This window comes from Scyliorhinus torazame, chromosome 3 (assembly GCF_047496885.1).
Source record: "Scyliorhinus torazame isolate Kashiwa2021f chromosome 3, sScyTor2.1, whole genome shotgun sequence".
Classification (NCBI taxonomy): Eukaryota; Metazoa; Chordata; class Chondrichthyes; order Carcharhiniformes; family Scyliorhinidae; genus Scyliorhinus; species Scyliorhinus torazame.
The window spans coordinates 20911065-20928200 of record NC_092709.1 but is presented as its reverse complement, the minus strand read 5'-3'; the positions used below and the strand labels follow the sequence as shown (position 1 = coordinate 20928200).

Below are 17136 nucleotides of genomic sequence, written 5' to 3'. Positions count from 1 at the left end.
CGCAAAAGTGTTGGCGAAGGTACTGGCGGGTAGGCTGGAGGAGTGCCTCCCGAAGGTGATAGGGGAGGATCAGACTGGGTTCGTGAAAGGGAGGCAGCTGTTTTCGAACATTAGGAGGGTTTTAAACGTCGTTATGGCACTGGCGGAAGGGAAAGAAACCGAGGTAGTTGTGGCATTGGACGCCGAGAAGGCGTTTGATCGGGTAGAATGGGAGTACCTGATGGCAGTGCTGGAGCGGTTTGGGATTGGACCAAGGTTTGTGAATTGGGTAAAGCTATTATATAAGGAGCCGAAGGCGAGTGTCCGCACAAATAATATCAGTTCGGGATAATTTTCTCTCCACCGTGGGACAAGACAGGGATGTCCTATGTCCCCCCTGCTGTTTCCACTTGCGATTGAGCCGTTGGCCATCGCATTGAGAAGTTCGGGAGCATGGAAAGGAATAGTGCAGGGGGGATAGAGCATAGGGTGTCCTTGTATGCCGACGACTTGCTGCTGTATGTGTCGGAACCGAGTGCGTCGATAGGAGGAATATTGGAGCTACTGCGGGTATTTGGGTCTTTCTCGGGGTACAAGCTGAACCTGGACAAGAGTGAGTATTTTGTGGTGTCTCGGGCAGGGGTGGGGGGGCTGCCATTCCGTAGAGCAGGGTCTCATTTTGGGTATCTGGGGGTGCAGGTTGCCCGGGAGTGGGGTGGCTTCGCAGGTACAACATCACTAGTTTGGTGGGGAGAGTGAAAGCAGATCTGGCAAGTTGGGACAGCCTTCCTCTGTCACTGGAGGTCGGGTACAGGCGGTTAAAATGAATGTTGCCGCGATTCCTGTTTATTTTTCAATGCCTTCCGATTTTCCTGCCAAAGTCTTTTTTCAGGGAGATTGAGGAAAGGATTACCTCATTCATATGGTGAGGGAAGGTGGCCAGAGTGAGAAAGGTGCTGCTACAGAGGGGAAGGCAGGCAGGGGGTTTGGGTCTCCCGAACCTGATGTATTACTACTGGGCGGCGAATGTGGAGAAAGTGCGGAGCTGGGTCAGAGGGGATGATTCTCAGTGGGTCAGAATGGAGAAGAGTTTGTGCAGGGGGTCGGGGCTGAAGGCACTAGCGACAGCGCCGCTCCCGATAGCTTCGGGGAAATATTCAGGGAGTCCGGTAATAATAGCTTCATTGAAAATCTGGAGGCAGTTTCGCCAACACTTTGGGTTGGGGGTAGGGTCGAGGGAAATGCCGATTCGGGGGAACCACAGTTTTGAGCCAGGGAGGTGGGATGGAAGTTTTTGGAAATGGGAAGAGAAGGGGATTAAGACGCTAAAAAGATTTGTTTCTTCGGGGTCGGTTTGCAGGATTGAGGGAGCTGGAAGCGAAGTATGGGCTAGAGCAGGGAGAAGTGTTTAGGTACATGCAGGTTTGGGATTTTGCCAGGAAGGAGATACAGAGCTTCCCAGAGGAACCGGCCTCCACATTGCTGGAGGAGGTGTTGACGACAAGGGGACTGGAGAAGGGGGCAGTGTCAGCGGTGTACGGAGCTATTTTGGAAGAGGATAAGGCACTACTGGAAGGGATCAAAGCAAAGTGGGAGGAAGAGCTGGGAGAGGTTATAGAGGAGGGGGTCTGGTGTGAGGTGCTCCGGAGAGTGAATGCCTCCACATGTGCGAGGTTGGGGCTGATACAGCTGAAGGTGGTATATAGAGCGCACCTCACGAGGGCGAGGATGAGCCGATTTTTTTGAAGGAGTAGAGGATGTATGTGAGCGTTGCGGGGGGTGGGAGGGGGGGGGGGGCGCCAATCACGTTCATATGTTTTGGTCCTGTCCAAAGCTAGGGGGAGTACTGGGAGGAGGTGTTTAGGATAATTTCCAAGGTGGTGCGTGTGAAACTGGACCTGGGTCCCTAGGAGGCCATATTCGGGGTGTCGGACCAGCCAGGGTTGGAAATGGGTGCGGAGGCAGATGTCATAGTCATAGTTGATCGCCCGAAGGCGGATCCTGCTGGGATGGAGAGCAACCTCTCCACCCAGTGCCCTGGCGTGGCGGGGGGACCTGTTGGAATACTTGACCGTTGAGAAGGTTAAGTTCGAACTGAGGGGAAGCTCGGAGGGGTTCTACAAGTTACGGGCACTATTTATTATGCACTTTCAAGAACTGGATAACATTGAACATTAGTTTGGGGGAGGGGGACTGTGTAGATTAAGGGTGACTATGGGTAATCACTTTTTTGTCATTTGTTTATGTAAACATGCGGGCTGATGTTTGGGGGTTGGTGGGTGGATGGGATCGTTGTTGTTATGGGGATTGACATATCTTGCTGATTATTGTTTATTGTTGATGGGTGTAAATGAGGGAGAAAATGTGAAAAAGGAGAATAAAAATATTTTTTAAAAATACAACTTCACACCATACGTCACTCCATATTATCCATCAGCTATGTTGTGGTCAGTACTCGCCTCCAACCTTTCACTATACTAAAATTCTTGTGAAGGGAGACTCTTTTTGTCATAATTTTGCATTATGGTCATTTATCCACATTTAACATGAAAGTAGAAATGTTAATATCTAGAATGGAAACCCTTTCTGTAAACAGTCACTTGTAACGATCTCTTGGCCAGTAGATGGTGCAATCATGAGTTTCTCAGGTCTTGGAACTTGCGTCATCTGCAAATAAGTTTATTTAATATATATATATTAAAATCACTCATTATTCTACAACAGACCATGGATACTTTACTGATGTTTAAACTATATTTGGTCATTATCACATGTTTTAGAGTCAGTATATCACTGCACTGTGTTTGATGTAATTTTAAAAAATATATATATTTTATTCAAAATTTTGTGGCCAAACATAACAGTACATAGTTTTTCTTTTGAACAACAACAAAGCAATATAAATAACCGTGGCCAATTTTAAACAAATAAATAAATAATATATAAACAAAAACAAAACCAAGTGGCAACTGCCTTGTCAAAAATAGTTACTCTCCAAAGATACAATCCAATATACATTACCTATAACAAGTGTCTATACATATACAATGACATCCCTGAGAGTCCGTCCGGTTCTCTCTCTTTCTTTCCCCCCCCCTCCCCTGGGTTGCTGCTGTTGTCTTCTTTTCCATTCCCTCTATCTTTCTGTGAGGTAGTCGACAAACGGTTGCCACCGCCTGGTGAACCCTTGAGCCGAACCCCTTAAAACGAACTTGATCCGTTCTAGCTTTATAAAGCCTGCCATGCCATTTATCCAGGTCTCCACACCCGGGGGTTTGGCTTCCTTCCACATAAGCAATATCCTGCGCCGGGCTACTAGGGACGTAAAGGCCAAAACATCAGCCTCTCTCGCCTCCTGCACTCCCGGCTCTTCTGCAACCCCGAATATAGCCAACCCCCAGCTTGGTTCAACCCGGACCCCCACCACCTTCGAAAGCACCTTTGCCACCCCCACCCAGAACCCCTGTAGTGCCGGGCATGACCAGAACATGTGGGTGTGATTCGCTGGGCTTCTCGAGCATCTCCCACACCTATCCTCTACCCCAAACAATTTACTGAGCCGTGCTCCAGTCATATGCGCCCTGTGTAACACCTTAAATTGTATCAGGCTTAGCCTGGCACACGAGGGCGATGAGTTTACCCTACGTAGGGCATCAGCCCACAGCCCCTCCTCAATCTCCTCCCCCAGCTCTTCTTCCCATTTCCCTTTCAGCTCATCTACCATCTCCCCTTCATCCCTCATTTCCCTATATATGTCCGACACCTTACCATCCCCCACCCATGTCTCTTGAGATCACTCTATCCTGCACCTCCTGCGTCGGGAGCTGCGGGAATTCCCTCACCTGTTGCCTCGCGAAAGCCCTCAGTTGCATATATCGAAATGCATTCCCTTGGGGGCAACCCATATTTTTCCGTCAGCGCTCCCAGACTCGCAAACGTCCCATCTACGAACAGATCTCTCAATTGTACTACCCCAGCTCTTTGCCATGCTCCAAATCCCCCATCCATTCTCCCCGGAACAAACCTATGGTTAATTCTTATCGGGGACCGCATCGAGGCTCCCATCTTTCCCCTATGCCGTCTCCACTGCCCCCAAATTTTCAATGTAGCCACCACCATCGGGCTTGTGGTGTATTGCTTCGGTGAGAACGGCAACGGTGCCGTCACCATTGCTTGTAGGCTAGTCCCCCTACAGGACGCCCTCTCCAATCTCTTCCACGCCGCTCCCTCCCCTTCTCCCATCCACTTACACACCATTGAAATATTGGCGGCCCAGTAATAGTCGTTTAGGCTCGGTAGTGCCAACCCCCCCCCTGTCCCTACTACGCTGCAAAAATCCCCTCCTCACTCTCGGGGTCTTCCCGGCCCACACACAACTCCTATTACTCTTCTCGATTCTCTTGAAAAAAGCCTTCGTGACCACTACCGGGAGGCACTGAAACACAAAAAGGAATCTCGGGAGGACCACCATTTTAACCGCCTGCACCCTACCTGCCAGTGACAGGGACACCATGTCCCATCTCTTAAAGCCCTCCTCCATCTGTTCCACCAACCGCGTTAAATTAAGCCTGTGTAATGTACCCCAATTCTTGGCTATCTGGATCCCCAAGTACTGGAAGTTCCTTGTTACCTTCCTCAACGGTAAATCCTCTATTTCCCTGCTCTGCTCCCCTGGATGCACCACGAACAACTCACTTTTCCCCATGTTCAATTTATACCCTGAAAAATCCCCAAACTCCCCAAGTATCCGCATTATCTCTGGCATCCCCTCCGCCGGGTCCGCCACATACAACAACAAATCATCTGCATACCGCGATACCCGGTGTTCTTCTCCTCCCCTGAGTACACCCCTCCACTTCCTGGAACCCCTCAATGCTATGGCCAGGGGCTCAATCGGCAGTGCAAACAGTAACGGGGACAGAGGGCATCCCTGCCTCGTCCCTCTATGGAGCCGGAAATAATCAGACCCCCGTCCATTCGTGACCACGCTCGCCATCGGGGCCCTATACAGCAACTGTACCCATCTGATATACCCATCTCCGAAGCCAAATCTCCTCAGCACCTCCCACAAATAATCCCACTCCACTCTATCAAATGCTTTCTCGGCATCCATCGCCGCCACTATCTCCGCTTCCCCCTCTGGTGGGGGCATCATCATTACCCCTAGCAGCCTCCGTATATTTGTGTTCGGCTGTCTCCCCTTCACAAACCCAGTTTGGTCCTCATGAACCACCCCCGGGACACAATCCTCTATCCTCATTGCCATTACCTTGGCCAGAATCTTAGCATCCACATTCAGGAGGGAAATGGGCCTATAGGACCCGCATTGCAGCGGGTCTTTTTCCTTCTTTAGGAGGAGCGATATCGTTGCCTCTGACATAGTCGGGGGCAGCTGCCCCCTTTCCCTAGCCTCATTAAAGGTTTTCATCAGTAGCGGGGCCAGCAAGTCCATATATTTCCTATAGAATTCCACTGGGAATCCGTCTGGTCCCGGGGCCTTCCCCGCCTGCATGCTCCCAATCCCTTTCACTACTTCCTCCGTCTCAATCTGTGCTCCCAGTCCCGCCCTCTCCTGCTCCTCCACCTTAGGAAATTCCAGCTGATCCAGAAAGCACATCATTCTCTCCTTCCCTTCCGGGGGCTGAGCTTCATATAATCTTTCATAAAATGCCTTGAACACTCCATTCACTCTCTCCGCTCCCCGCTCCATCTCCCCCTCCTCATCTCTCACCCCCCTATCTCCCTCGCTGCTCCCCTTTTCCTCAGTTGGTGGGCCAACAACCTGCTCGCCTTCTCCCCATATTCGTACTGTACACCCTGTGCCTTCCTCCATTGTGCCTCTGCATTACCCATAGTCAACAAGTCAAATTCTACATGTAGCCTTTGCCTTTCCCTGTACAGTCCCTCCTCCGGTGCCTCCGCATATTGTCTGTCCACCCTCAAAAGTTGTTTCAACAACCGCTCCCTTTCCCTACCCTCCTGGTTTCCTTTATGTGCCCTGATAGATATCAGCTCCCCTCTAACCACTGCCTTCAACGCCTCCCAGACCACTCCCACCTGAACCTCCCCATTGTCATTAAGCTCCAAGTACCTTTCAATACACCCCCTCACCCTTAAACACACCCCCTCATCTGCCAATAATCCCATGTCCATTCTCCAGGGTGGGTGCTGTTCTTTTTCCTCCCCTATCTCCCAGGTCCACCCAATGTGGAGCGTGGTCCGAAATAGCTATAGCCTTGTACTCCGTCCCCGTCACCTTCGGGATCAGTGCCCTTCCCAAAACAAAAAAGTCTATCCGTGAATAAACTTTGTGGACATAGGAGAAAAACGAAAACTCCTTACTCCTAGGTCGACTAAATCTCCAGGGGTCTACTCCTCCCATCTGCTCCATAAAGTCCTTGAGCACCCTAGCTGCAGCCGGCCTCCTTCCGGTCCTGGACCTCGATCTGTCCAGCCCTGGGTCCAGCACCGTATTAAAATGTCCACCCATTACCAACTTTCCCGCCTCTAGGACCGGGATGCGTCCCAACATACGCCTCATAAAATTGGCATCATCCCAGTTCGGGGCATATACGTTCACTAAAACCACCGCCTCCCCTTGCAATCTGCCATTCACCATCACGTATCTGCCCCCACTATCCGCCACTATGGTCTTTGCCTCAAACATTCCCCGCTTCCCCACTAATATAGCCACCCCCCTGTTTTTTGCGTCTAGCCCCGAATGAAACACCTGCCCCACCCATCCTTTGCGTAGTCTGACCTGGCCTATCAGTTTCAGATGCGTCTCCTGCAGCATAACCACATCTGCCTTAAGTTTCTTTGTGTGCGAGTACCCGTGCCCTCTTAATCGGCCCGTTCAGCCCTCTCACATTCCACGTGATCAGCCGGGTTGGGGGGCTCTTTACCCCCCCCTTGTCGAATAGCCATCTCCTTTTTCAATCCAGCTCCTCACCCGGTTCCCACATAGCCGTATCTCCCCCCAACGGCACCCTCCTGCCCCGACCACCCCACCCCATACCAGCTCCCCCTTCTTCCCAGCAGCAGCAACCCAGTTAACCCCCCCCTCCCCCCGCTAGATCCTTTTCTAGCGTAATTGCACCCCCCATGTTGCTCCCAGAAGTCAGCAAACTCTGGCCGACCTCGGCTTCCCCCCGTGACCTCGGCTCACACTGTGCGAGGCCCCCTCCTTCCTGCTTCCCTGTTCCCGCCATGATTACCATAGCGCGGGAACAAAGCCCGCGTTTCCCATTTGGCCCCGCCCCCAATGGCCGGCGCCCCCAGCTCCTCATCCCCCCCCACACGACATGGGGAAGAGAGAAAAGTTACAGGATCGCAGGATTAACAACTTGGGAAATCATCTCTTACCCCTTTTCCCCCCCTTCACCCCACGTAATCACCCCACCACTTTGTCCCAAACGTTCTTTTTCTCGCCCGCTTATTCCAGTTTCTCCTCGACAATAAATGTCCACGCCTCTTCTGCCGTTTCAAAGTAGTGGTGTTTCCCTTGATGTGTGACCCACAGTCTTGCCGGCTGCAGCATTCCAAATTTAACCTTCCTTTTGTGCAGCACCGCCTTGGCCCGATTAAAGCTTGCCCTCCTTCTCGCCACCTCCGCACTCCAATCTTGATATACGCGGATCACCGCGTTCTCCCACCTACTGCTCCGGGTTTTCTTTGCCCATCTGAGGACCATCTCTCTGTCCTTATATCGGAGAAATCTCACCACTATGGCTCAAGGAATTTCTCCAGCCCTCTGTCTTCGCGCCATAACTCGATAAGCTCCCTTCACCTCCAAAGTTCCCGTCGGGGCCTCCGATCCCATTAACGAGTGAAGCATCGTGCTCACATATGCCCCGACGTCCGCCCCTTCTGCACCTTCGGGAAGACCAAGAATCCTTAAATTCTTCCTCCTCGCATTATTCTCCAGCACCTCCAGCCTTTCCACACATCGTTTATGGTGTGCCTCGTGTATCTCCGTCTTCACCACCAGGCCCTGTATGTCGTCCTCATTCTCAGCAGCCTTTGCCTTCACGACCCGAAGCTCCTGCTCCTGGGTCTTTTGCTCCTCCTTTAGCCCTTCAATCGCCTGTAATATCGGGGCCAACAGCTCCTTCTTCATCTCCTTTTTAAGTTCTTCCATGCAGTGCCGCAGGAACTCTTGTTGGTCAGGGCCCCATATTATACTGCCACCTTCCGACGCCATCTTGCTTTGTGCTTGCCTTCCTTGCCGCTGCTCTAGAGGATCCACCGCAATCCGGCCACTTTCCTCTCCTTTTTCCATCCGTGTCCAGGGGGGATTCCCTTCTGGTTCACCGCACAGTGTTTTTAGCCGTTAAAATTGCCGTTGGGGCTCCTATTAAGAGCCCAAAAGCCCGTTCCACCGGGAGCTGCCGAAACGTGCGACTTAGCTGGTCATCGCCGCACACGGGAGTCGTGTTTGATGTAATTTAACATCCTCCTTGATATCAAGGTATTCATTAAGACTTTGCAAATAGTTTATTGATTTGGATGTGAAATAAAGTATAACTTAGAGCACCAATAGGCACCAATTAAAGCATTTTTTTTCATCTCTTAATAGTACATTTGTAAACACGAGATACAGAAAATACTGTTGAATTGGAATTTGTTCATGGTGATAGAGGTGTAACTTTTCACAATTAGATACCATGGCCATTTGAATGTTATCATGACACCTATCAGTCTGAGATTAGCTTGACATCTAGATACAACCTCAGTGCTTCAAATTTTAAGCAGACCCACTACATTAACTGCCCTAATTCTGTTTGTACTAAATCTTGTTATCCCATCACCACCTCTTATTACTCTCGTGTTCATTTCCTCCCTCTCAAACTCCTGATTCTCTTCAAATTCCACTCCTCTATGTTCACTAACTTCTCTTATCTTTTTGCTCTGGCACTTGCGTTCTCACCTGCTCATCAACTCCCCTGTACTCGCCTTTGGGTTTTCTGGCTCGAGCCTTGCATTCTCCCCCCCCCAAATTTCCAAAAGCCAATTTGAGGGCAAACTTTTAACTCACTTCTATAAAAGTACCTGCTTAAAGTATTTTCCACTCTTCTCTGCCCTGCAGGTTTTCAGGCACCCTCCTGTACTATTTTCCCTGCCTTATTTCTCTTTGTGAATTGTTATGGCACCATTATTATGAACGCAAGGTGTGTATGTGCAAAATTCAAGCTTTTAAACAAATTACTGGTGCCTGTGGATTGACAGAGCATCATTTCCCTCAAAGATGTGTGCAACCTGCGCAAACCACCATGTGAGAGCTGAGTTCTGAATCTTAGAATATCGGGGAGGTGCCAAGCTTTTCTTAATTGGAGCTCGCCACCTCGATCTACTTCGTGCATAAATCAGTGACTGACTGGTTCTTGAGCAGGGTCCAGGGTGTCTCAAGTGTCTTTTCAGAGGGTAGCACAGTGGAGCAGTGGTTAGCACTGCTGCCTCATGGCGCCGACTTCCCGGGCTCGATCCCGCTCTGGGTCACTGTCCCCGTGTTTGCGTGGGTTTCGCCCCCACAACCCAAAAGATGTGCAGGGTTGGTGGATTGGCCACGCTAAATTGCCCCTTAATTGGAAAAAATTAATTGGGTACTCTAAATTTATTTTCAAAAGTGTCATTTCAGGAAGGGAAACTGAAAACCTGAAACAGAGGGTGAGAAAATAGGTATAATAAATAAAACAACAAAATGCTCTGAGGACAAGAGTTACATTATTGTGTTTTTTCTCTCTCGCTCGCCATTGTTTTTATTTAAGTTCTAATTATATCATTGTTGGGGTGGACGTTGCTGATGTTTTTTATCTTTCATATCTAAGCTTTCACTTTTGGCAGGATCGGAAGAATGGCAGAACTATTCACGAAACCGCTGGTCTGCCATTTTTTGAAATATTTGTTGATGCGCCTCTGCACGTTTGTGAGGAAAGAGACGTGAAGGGACTGTACAAAAAAGCCAGAGCTGGTGAAATAAAAGGTAAATGTCGTGAGAGTACAAAGGGGGTTTTGATGGGTATAGAACACACACGGTGGGGGGTAGTAGGGTGGTATAAGTGCCTTAAGCAGCTTGTGGAAGACATGCTCATATTTCATTTATTTCTTTCAACTTTATTTTGGAGGAAAGAAATGTTCACGCTAATCACATTGATTATCTGAATGGACCCATAGCTAATGGTCATGTGTTCAGAATTTCACCATTCTGTCTGTCCCCTGCCCACATCTGCTGAATTTGGAATCTGGGCATTCAATATCCGGCCTTTCCCTGGTCAGTACAGATGGCCATTTGGTCCATCGTGACAGCGCCAGCTCTTTAAAAGAGTTCTCTTAAGTATTCCCCCCCCCCCCCCCTAAATTCTCCTAATCTTGCCTCTACTTTTACCAATTATCTTAAATCTCTGTCATCAGTTTTTACAGAGTAACAGTTCAGGTACTTCTGGTATATACACACAAGTTTGTTTCTTATTTACAACGCTTTTTACGTGAGACCCCCCACCCCCCCCTTCCCTCGTGGGTAGTTTAGTTTTCCTCTTAGTCTTGCCGTCTGCCCTGGGCGCCACGTACTGTGCTCTGCTTTTTTCTGTTGAGGCTCTTAGTTTCTATTGTCGGGAGGAAGCCCTGCGTGGACCCCCTCCCGCCCCCGTCCTTCGCTCTGTGCTTCCCTTGGACCCCCCCTCGCCTCTTTCTCTTGTGTGTGCCTTCCCTTGTCTTCTCCCTCTCTTCCTTCCGCCCCCCTCCGCCCACCCTCTTCTTAGTCGCTGTCGACCTCGAACAAGTCTTGCAACAGGCTGATGAATGGCCCCCACGCTTTGTGGAAACCCTCGTCCAGCCCTCGGATGGCGTACTTGATCTTCTCCAGTGGAGAAATTCCGCCAGGTCTGCCAGCCAGTCTGCAGCTGTGGGTAGTGCTGCCGATCACCAGCCGAGCAGGATTCTCCGGCGTGTGATTAGGGAAGCGGAAGCCAGGCAGTCGGCCCTCTTTCCCATATGTAGTTCTGGCTGGACTGATATCCCAAAGACTGCCACACTCGGGTACGGCTCCACCCTCATCTCCACAACCTTGGACATCGCTTCGAAGAAGTCTGTCCGGAACCCGACAAGTCTGGGACAGGCCCAGAACATGTGGATGTGGTTGGCCGGGTCTCCCTCCCACCATTCACAATTGTCCTGTACCTACTGGAAGAACCTGCTCATTAGGGTTCTGGTTAGATGGGCTCTGTGCACCACTTTAAACTGCATGAGGCTTAGCCGAGCGCAGGAGGAGTTGACCCTACTCAGTGCTTCGCTCCAGTGTCCCTGACCCACTTCCATCCCCAATTTGTCCTCCCATTTCCATCTGGCTTCGTCCAGTGGTAGTCTTGCCCTGTCCAGCAATCATTTGTATATGTTCCCACAGTTCTCCCTCCCCCCCCCCCATCTTGCTCCATGTTGATGAGTTCCTTCTGTAGAGTCCTTGCAGAGAAAGTGTTTAGTACCCCCCCCCCCCCCCCCCCCCCCCCCCCGGTCCTTTCTCCATTTTTTTAAAGGTGGTGTCAAGCATGGCTGACGGGAATTTATGGTTATCGCAGATGGGGGACATCTCGGTTAGACCGAAATGCTGCCTCATTTCATTCCACATTTTCAGTGTGGCTACCACCACTGGGCTGGATGTGTACATTGATAGGGGAGCTGGGACCGCTGTCATGGTGAGAGCTCGGAAGGTGTTCCCTTGCAGGAGGAGGACTCCAGCCTCGCCCATTCATGTTCAGCTCTCATATCCAGTCCCTCACCCCCTCGTCAGTGGCCGCCCAGTGGTAGTACAGTAGATTTGGCAAGGCCAGACCACCATGTTTTTCCTCCTTTGCAGTGCCGACTTAAGGATCCTTGGTTTCTTATACCCCCCACCCCCAACACACACACACCCATACAAGCGGCATAATCGTTTTATCTACTTTGTGGAAATGAGCCTTGGGGATGAAGATCAGTATGGATCTTAACAGGAAGAGGAACCTCGGCAGTACGTTCATTTTGATCGTCTGTACTTTCCCCGCCAGGGAAAGCGGGAGTGCGTCCCATCTCTGTAGGTCCTTCTTAACTTCCTCCGCCAGACTGGTCAGGTTCCACTTGTGAATCCGTATCCAGTCATGGGCTATCTGGATCCCCAGGTAGTGGAATTTGTTTTGGGCTATTTTGAATGGTAGTCCCTCCACCTCTGTTCCTCCCCCGTTCGGGTTCACCGGGAATGCCTTGCTCTTGCCCGGGTTGAGCTTGTAGCCCGAGAAGTCTCCAAACTCTTTCAGAATGTGCATGATTGCTATCAGGCCGTTCTGTGGGTTTGAGATGTGTGGAGGCAGGTCACCCGCATAGAGCTGCACTCTGTACTCTGTTGTTGAAAACTCACCACTATTCTTCGAAGTCCCTCGATACCAAAAAGGGCTGACATTCTAAATGGTGATCAGGGAATCTCACTCCCCGACTCCGATGCAAGCTTCAGTGGCTGCTATTCAAGTCAAACTATGTTTTCAAGTTATCCCCTGGTATAACTCGTACCTTCATCGAAGATTTCATCTACTTACCACTTAGTAGCATCGATCCTGGGTCCCGCATTGCTAAGTAAGTAAAGTAGACATTGGAATAACTACTATTTCAGGTTAAATTAAGTTATTTTATTATTATATTTTTTTCTTTTCAAAGCTGCAATTACTGTCTTTACAGAAAGGTAACAACATCTTGCTTCTGGATCCATCTGGTTGGTTGAAGGGACCTCAGGCCCACCTTGACAATCAATCTTTTTAAAGTCTAGTCTTCTTTAGATGTATTCACTGATGAGCTTGGTTGCTGTGTCCTATCTTTCCCATGTAACGAGCTGCGAGAGCTGGCTCTGCTGGCTATCTCTGAGCTGACTCTGCCTACTCTTTAAATTCTAGTCTTCCTTAGATGTATTAGCTATTTTAGCTCGGCTGTTTTGCCCTGTCCCTTTCCCATGGGCGAGCTGACTGTAATCTGACTCTGAGCTGCTTGTTCCTTCTCTGCTTCTCTCTCTCTCTCTCTCTATCTGAGTTCTGGTTCTGGTTCTGCCTGCTATCTCCTTTCTTCGGGTTTATATATTTTTCTAAGTTATCTAGTTTTTATGACTTTATTGTAAAGTAACTCTTGATTTTCTTTGATTGTAAAAAGTATCTTTGATCTAAACATTTTAATCCAACTAAGTATTCATTTTGACATAACGTCATCTCATAGATCGGATTACATTGTGTCCTTTGTGATATTCAAAAATGCTTTGACTTCAAGAGGTGTTACTTTTGGTTTGGTTCCTGTCATTTCTATAGTTTTATTTTCCAACTGTGTCCTCAGTTCATAATTTTGACTTTGATTTTGGCTTTGAATTATGTTTCTCGTAGACTGATAGTCTCCAGTTTTCTTTAATTTACCTGGTATTAGCAAAATTTCACACCTAGAATTCTCACCAAATTCAACTGAACCTCATCCATTCTTTTCCAGCTGCTCACTAAGATAGTTACTTTCAATGAAGGTGTGAGCCATTGTTTTTGGCTTCATTCAAAATCCTGTTTGTCTTATTTGCTAAGCCTGCTTGATCAAGGATATCTGCATTTTACAATCCTGCTCTTTGCAACTGCTGTTAACCCTTTGTGGGATCTTTCCCTGTATCCTCTCATGTTTCTCTCAGACCAGATATTGCCAGACTTCCATGTTTCAAATGACACATCTTCCCATATTATCAATTACACCCTGTCTTGACATTTGAAACATAACTATATATTTTGGTCAATTATCCCCCCATCTAATTGTACTGACTAACATTTATCCCCGATCTTATTTGTATGTACATGTTTTGTGATTTTAAATTGTGCACCGAAATCAATTCATAAATGTATCCATATCACAGACCAGTGTCTTTTTTCGTCCTTTCCTCAAGTCCAATTACCGTGAACCATAGCCGCAGTTGCCCAGGAAGGTAACACAATAGCTATATCCGTGTGTTCCACTACCTCCAAAGCATTTTACTTCCTTGGGGTAGCAGCACTGTAGAAGCTTCCTCATGTCCCTTAGAAACAGCACACAACTCAGTCCATCAGTAACCAAAAAGGTCTTTTGTCCATCACTGGCTGTTAAGTGTCCCATGTTTCTGTCATCCAAACTGCTTTCCGTTTCTCATCGGAATGGTAAATTATGATATCATGAACCACCCACTGATTCCCTTGCTTCATTAATTTAAAAGGTTCAATCGATCCTGCTTCTATCCCTGACTTCTCCACATTAATGTCTAACATTGTCCTGAACCATGTATGTCTGCCAGCCCCTGGTGTACATGAGAGAATATCTTTCTGACAAATTTCCTTCAAATCCCTTTTGTCTGTCATCATTTCCCTTACAACATGAAAGTGTATATTTTCCATTACAACATTTGCCATATAATATGCCAACAGTATTCGCAAAACCACATTGAACTGTCACTTTTTCCAAATAAATTCTCCCTATTGTTAAATACACAGTAAAAATGTAAGTCTTATCTTAATACATTACTCATTACCTAATCACACAAATAGACTGCGTGTTACAACTTTACATATTTACAACTGTTATCACAATTGCAATACTAAAAATAAAGTACAGTATCGACACATCCCTTCGAGGCTTTGGGACCAATAGTCATTACATACTAAATATGGCGTGTTAACAACATCAATGTTATTCGTGATGTTTTATGTAGTTAAATCAAGAAAACACACTAATCTTCCACTATCCCCCCTCTATTAAAACATTCACATAGTTTAGAAATGCTGATCAAGTTCTTGAACGGCACACATACCCCCATCATCATAACATAACAGTCCCTACCAATTTACATGACATTTCTTCTTTAATAATGATTACAGCTCTTCAATGCAATATTGTTTGCTGCATTGGTAATAATTTTCGCACCGTGGCATCAAGCTACAAAAATTCTTAAACTATTGTCATTTATCATGTTGGAGTTCCTCGTCAGTCGCTGCTGTCTGCCGAGACCCTTAATAACTCCACCACGTAGTACATACCCCGTGGAGACTGCAGATCATCCATCAGCTGATGTCCAATTAGAGATGTCTGACCGGAGGTTTCATTGCTCAGCAATACTTTGATATTTTGATTTGTTTCTAACTCGTAAAGTTTTCCTCCAGGCTCTGTCATTTAATTCCCTCAAATATGTAGCCAATTGTATCATTAGTTTCCCACCAATCCTGTCTAAAACATTCTTCTCTGGAATGTAGTTCTCTTCCTTCTTGTGAACTGGTTTGTCTGTTATTTTTTTTCCATCTGAAAAATCAAATGAACAGGTCAAGGGTGGAGAGGGCCCTATTCTTTAATTTGTACTTTCTATCTTTGTTTGAGCACTCAAGAAGTGCCCTCTCCAGGACTTCCGGATTTCTTTTGCCACCATTTCTTTCCTTTTTTCTGAACTGGTTTATTTTCCTTATCCTTTATATCCTTCATACAATTAAAGCCTGTTAAGCCTCCTCCTCCTGTCATTGCACCCCTGAGTGAGATTCGAAGAATCTCAAACTCCTCCTCTTTTACGCACTCAGTGATATAATCTGGTTGAAACCTTACCCTGATACTTTCCTGATATTGCTCCTGCATTTACTTTAATTATTTTATTTTGATTACGACCGGATTTTTATGAAGGTAAGTTCCAAACATGACATTTTAACTTGATCATCTGTCCAATCAATGCTGCTAACGAGTTTTAATTCACTATCTTCCCACCATTTGGGTCATGTGTTTTAATTGTGATATAATTTATTTTGCTCCAGACACCATGCTTCTCTAATTCAACTGTATGTTTACCCAGATTCTGAACAATCTTGCCATTACGTTTTACAGCTTCACTGATTATTTTCCCTGCAGTCTTAGTTGGTAGCTTCACCCACACTTCCTCTGTGTTATCAATTGTTTTTAATATCTTAATTTTACCTGCATCTATTTTCATCAAATCTTTTCCTGCCATCAGATTCTCATTTCCTTATACTGCAAGTAATTCTCTTAATTTAACTGTTGGTCCAATATCTTTATTCTCTAAAGCTCCTTCTTCAATGTATTTAACATTCTAAACATCATTATTTTTGCTAGTGCCTGTGATCGTCGGGCACTAGGACCCTGCGGAGCTATGCAGTGTCAATTTCAACACTCAGTTTCAAAGCCTGCAAGCAGCTGACTGCTGCCCAGTACAAACTCTTTATCTGTTTATTCTGAGACCAATTTAGCTCTGAACATACTGATTTACCACCTCATAATACTGATCACATTTCTGCCTGCCGTTTATAACTTCCAATTGATGTGAAACTCGGTTTTGCAAATTACAACATTTTAAAAAAATACAAACACCAAAGGAAATTCACAAATCCTTGTTAAACATACACACACTCATTCATCCACTCAGATCTTGGATCTCTACTCTGTAGGATTTCACAAATCTTATTAAACACACACTCATTTTTCCACTGAGATCTTGGACCTCTAATCTATAGGGTTTTAGTTACTCTTTACAAAAATCGAGACCCCTCCGTGCTGGTAAGTCTCACTTACGCAGGAGTTTTTTGCCTCTGTTAAACTTTTCCACTCTGTTTCATTGCTTCAACTCTGATGACTGTGTTTCAGAGCAAGAGGATTATTCTAATTGCCATTTTTTGGAATTCCAAGTTCTGTTCCTGGTTGTCCCTTTCAGTTGCAATCTGAAATTAAGGATAAGTACCCTTTCTGGGCCCTATCCAAGGCTAACTAAGGCACTATCTTCCTGTTTTAGTTAAGGGTCGATTGGTTATTGGTCTCAAGGTTCTAGGCGTCCCTATTCCTCTAGGCTTTAACCTCACAATCTGCCTTACTCGTAAGGATGATTTATTTTTTGGCCTCCTTTTACCAATAATGGATGCAAGATTTTTAGTGCTGTCACCAAGATGTCTTGCAGACTTTTTCTCAGCGTCAGCATCTTCTAGTCTGCTGATTTTCACACCCAACCTGAGTTTTATGTCCCCTCGATCCACAGAATATCCTTACAAAAGTCAATCACACATGACTTTCCAGACTAAACTCGGCAGGTAAAGTCTGACTCACACACAGACCAGAAACTTCTAATATTCTAGCCTTTGTGCCGGTTAGAAACTTCTAATATTCCAACCG

At 46.9% G+C, this 17136-nt stretch overlaps 1 protein-coding gene across 1 annotated transcript in view; it reads left to right on the top strand.

Annotated features, from left to right (window-relative positions):
- papss1 (3'-phosphoadenosine 5'-phosphosulfate synthase 1) overlaps positions 1-17136 on the top strand; it is a gene marked incomplete at its 5' end in the record, with an annotated part of 118683 nt that overhangs the window by 31191 nt on the left and 70356 nt on the right. The window contains one exon of the mRNA XM_072495162.1: positions 9823-9961. Within this exon, the coding sequence (XP_072351263.1) occupies positions 9823-9961 (139 nt within the window). The remainder of the gene's footprint in view (positions 1-9822; positions 9962-17136) is intronic.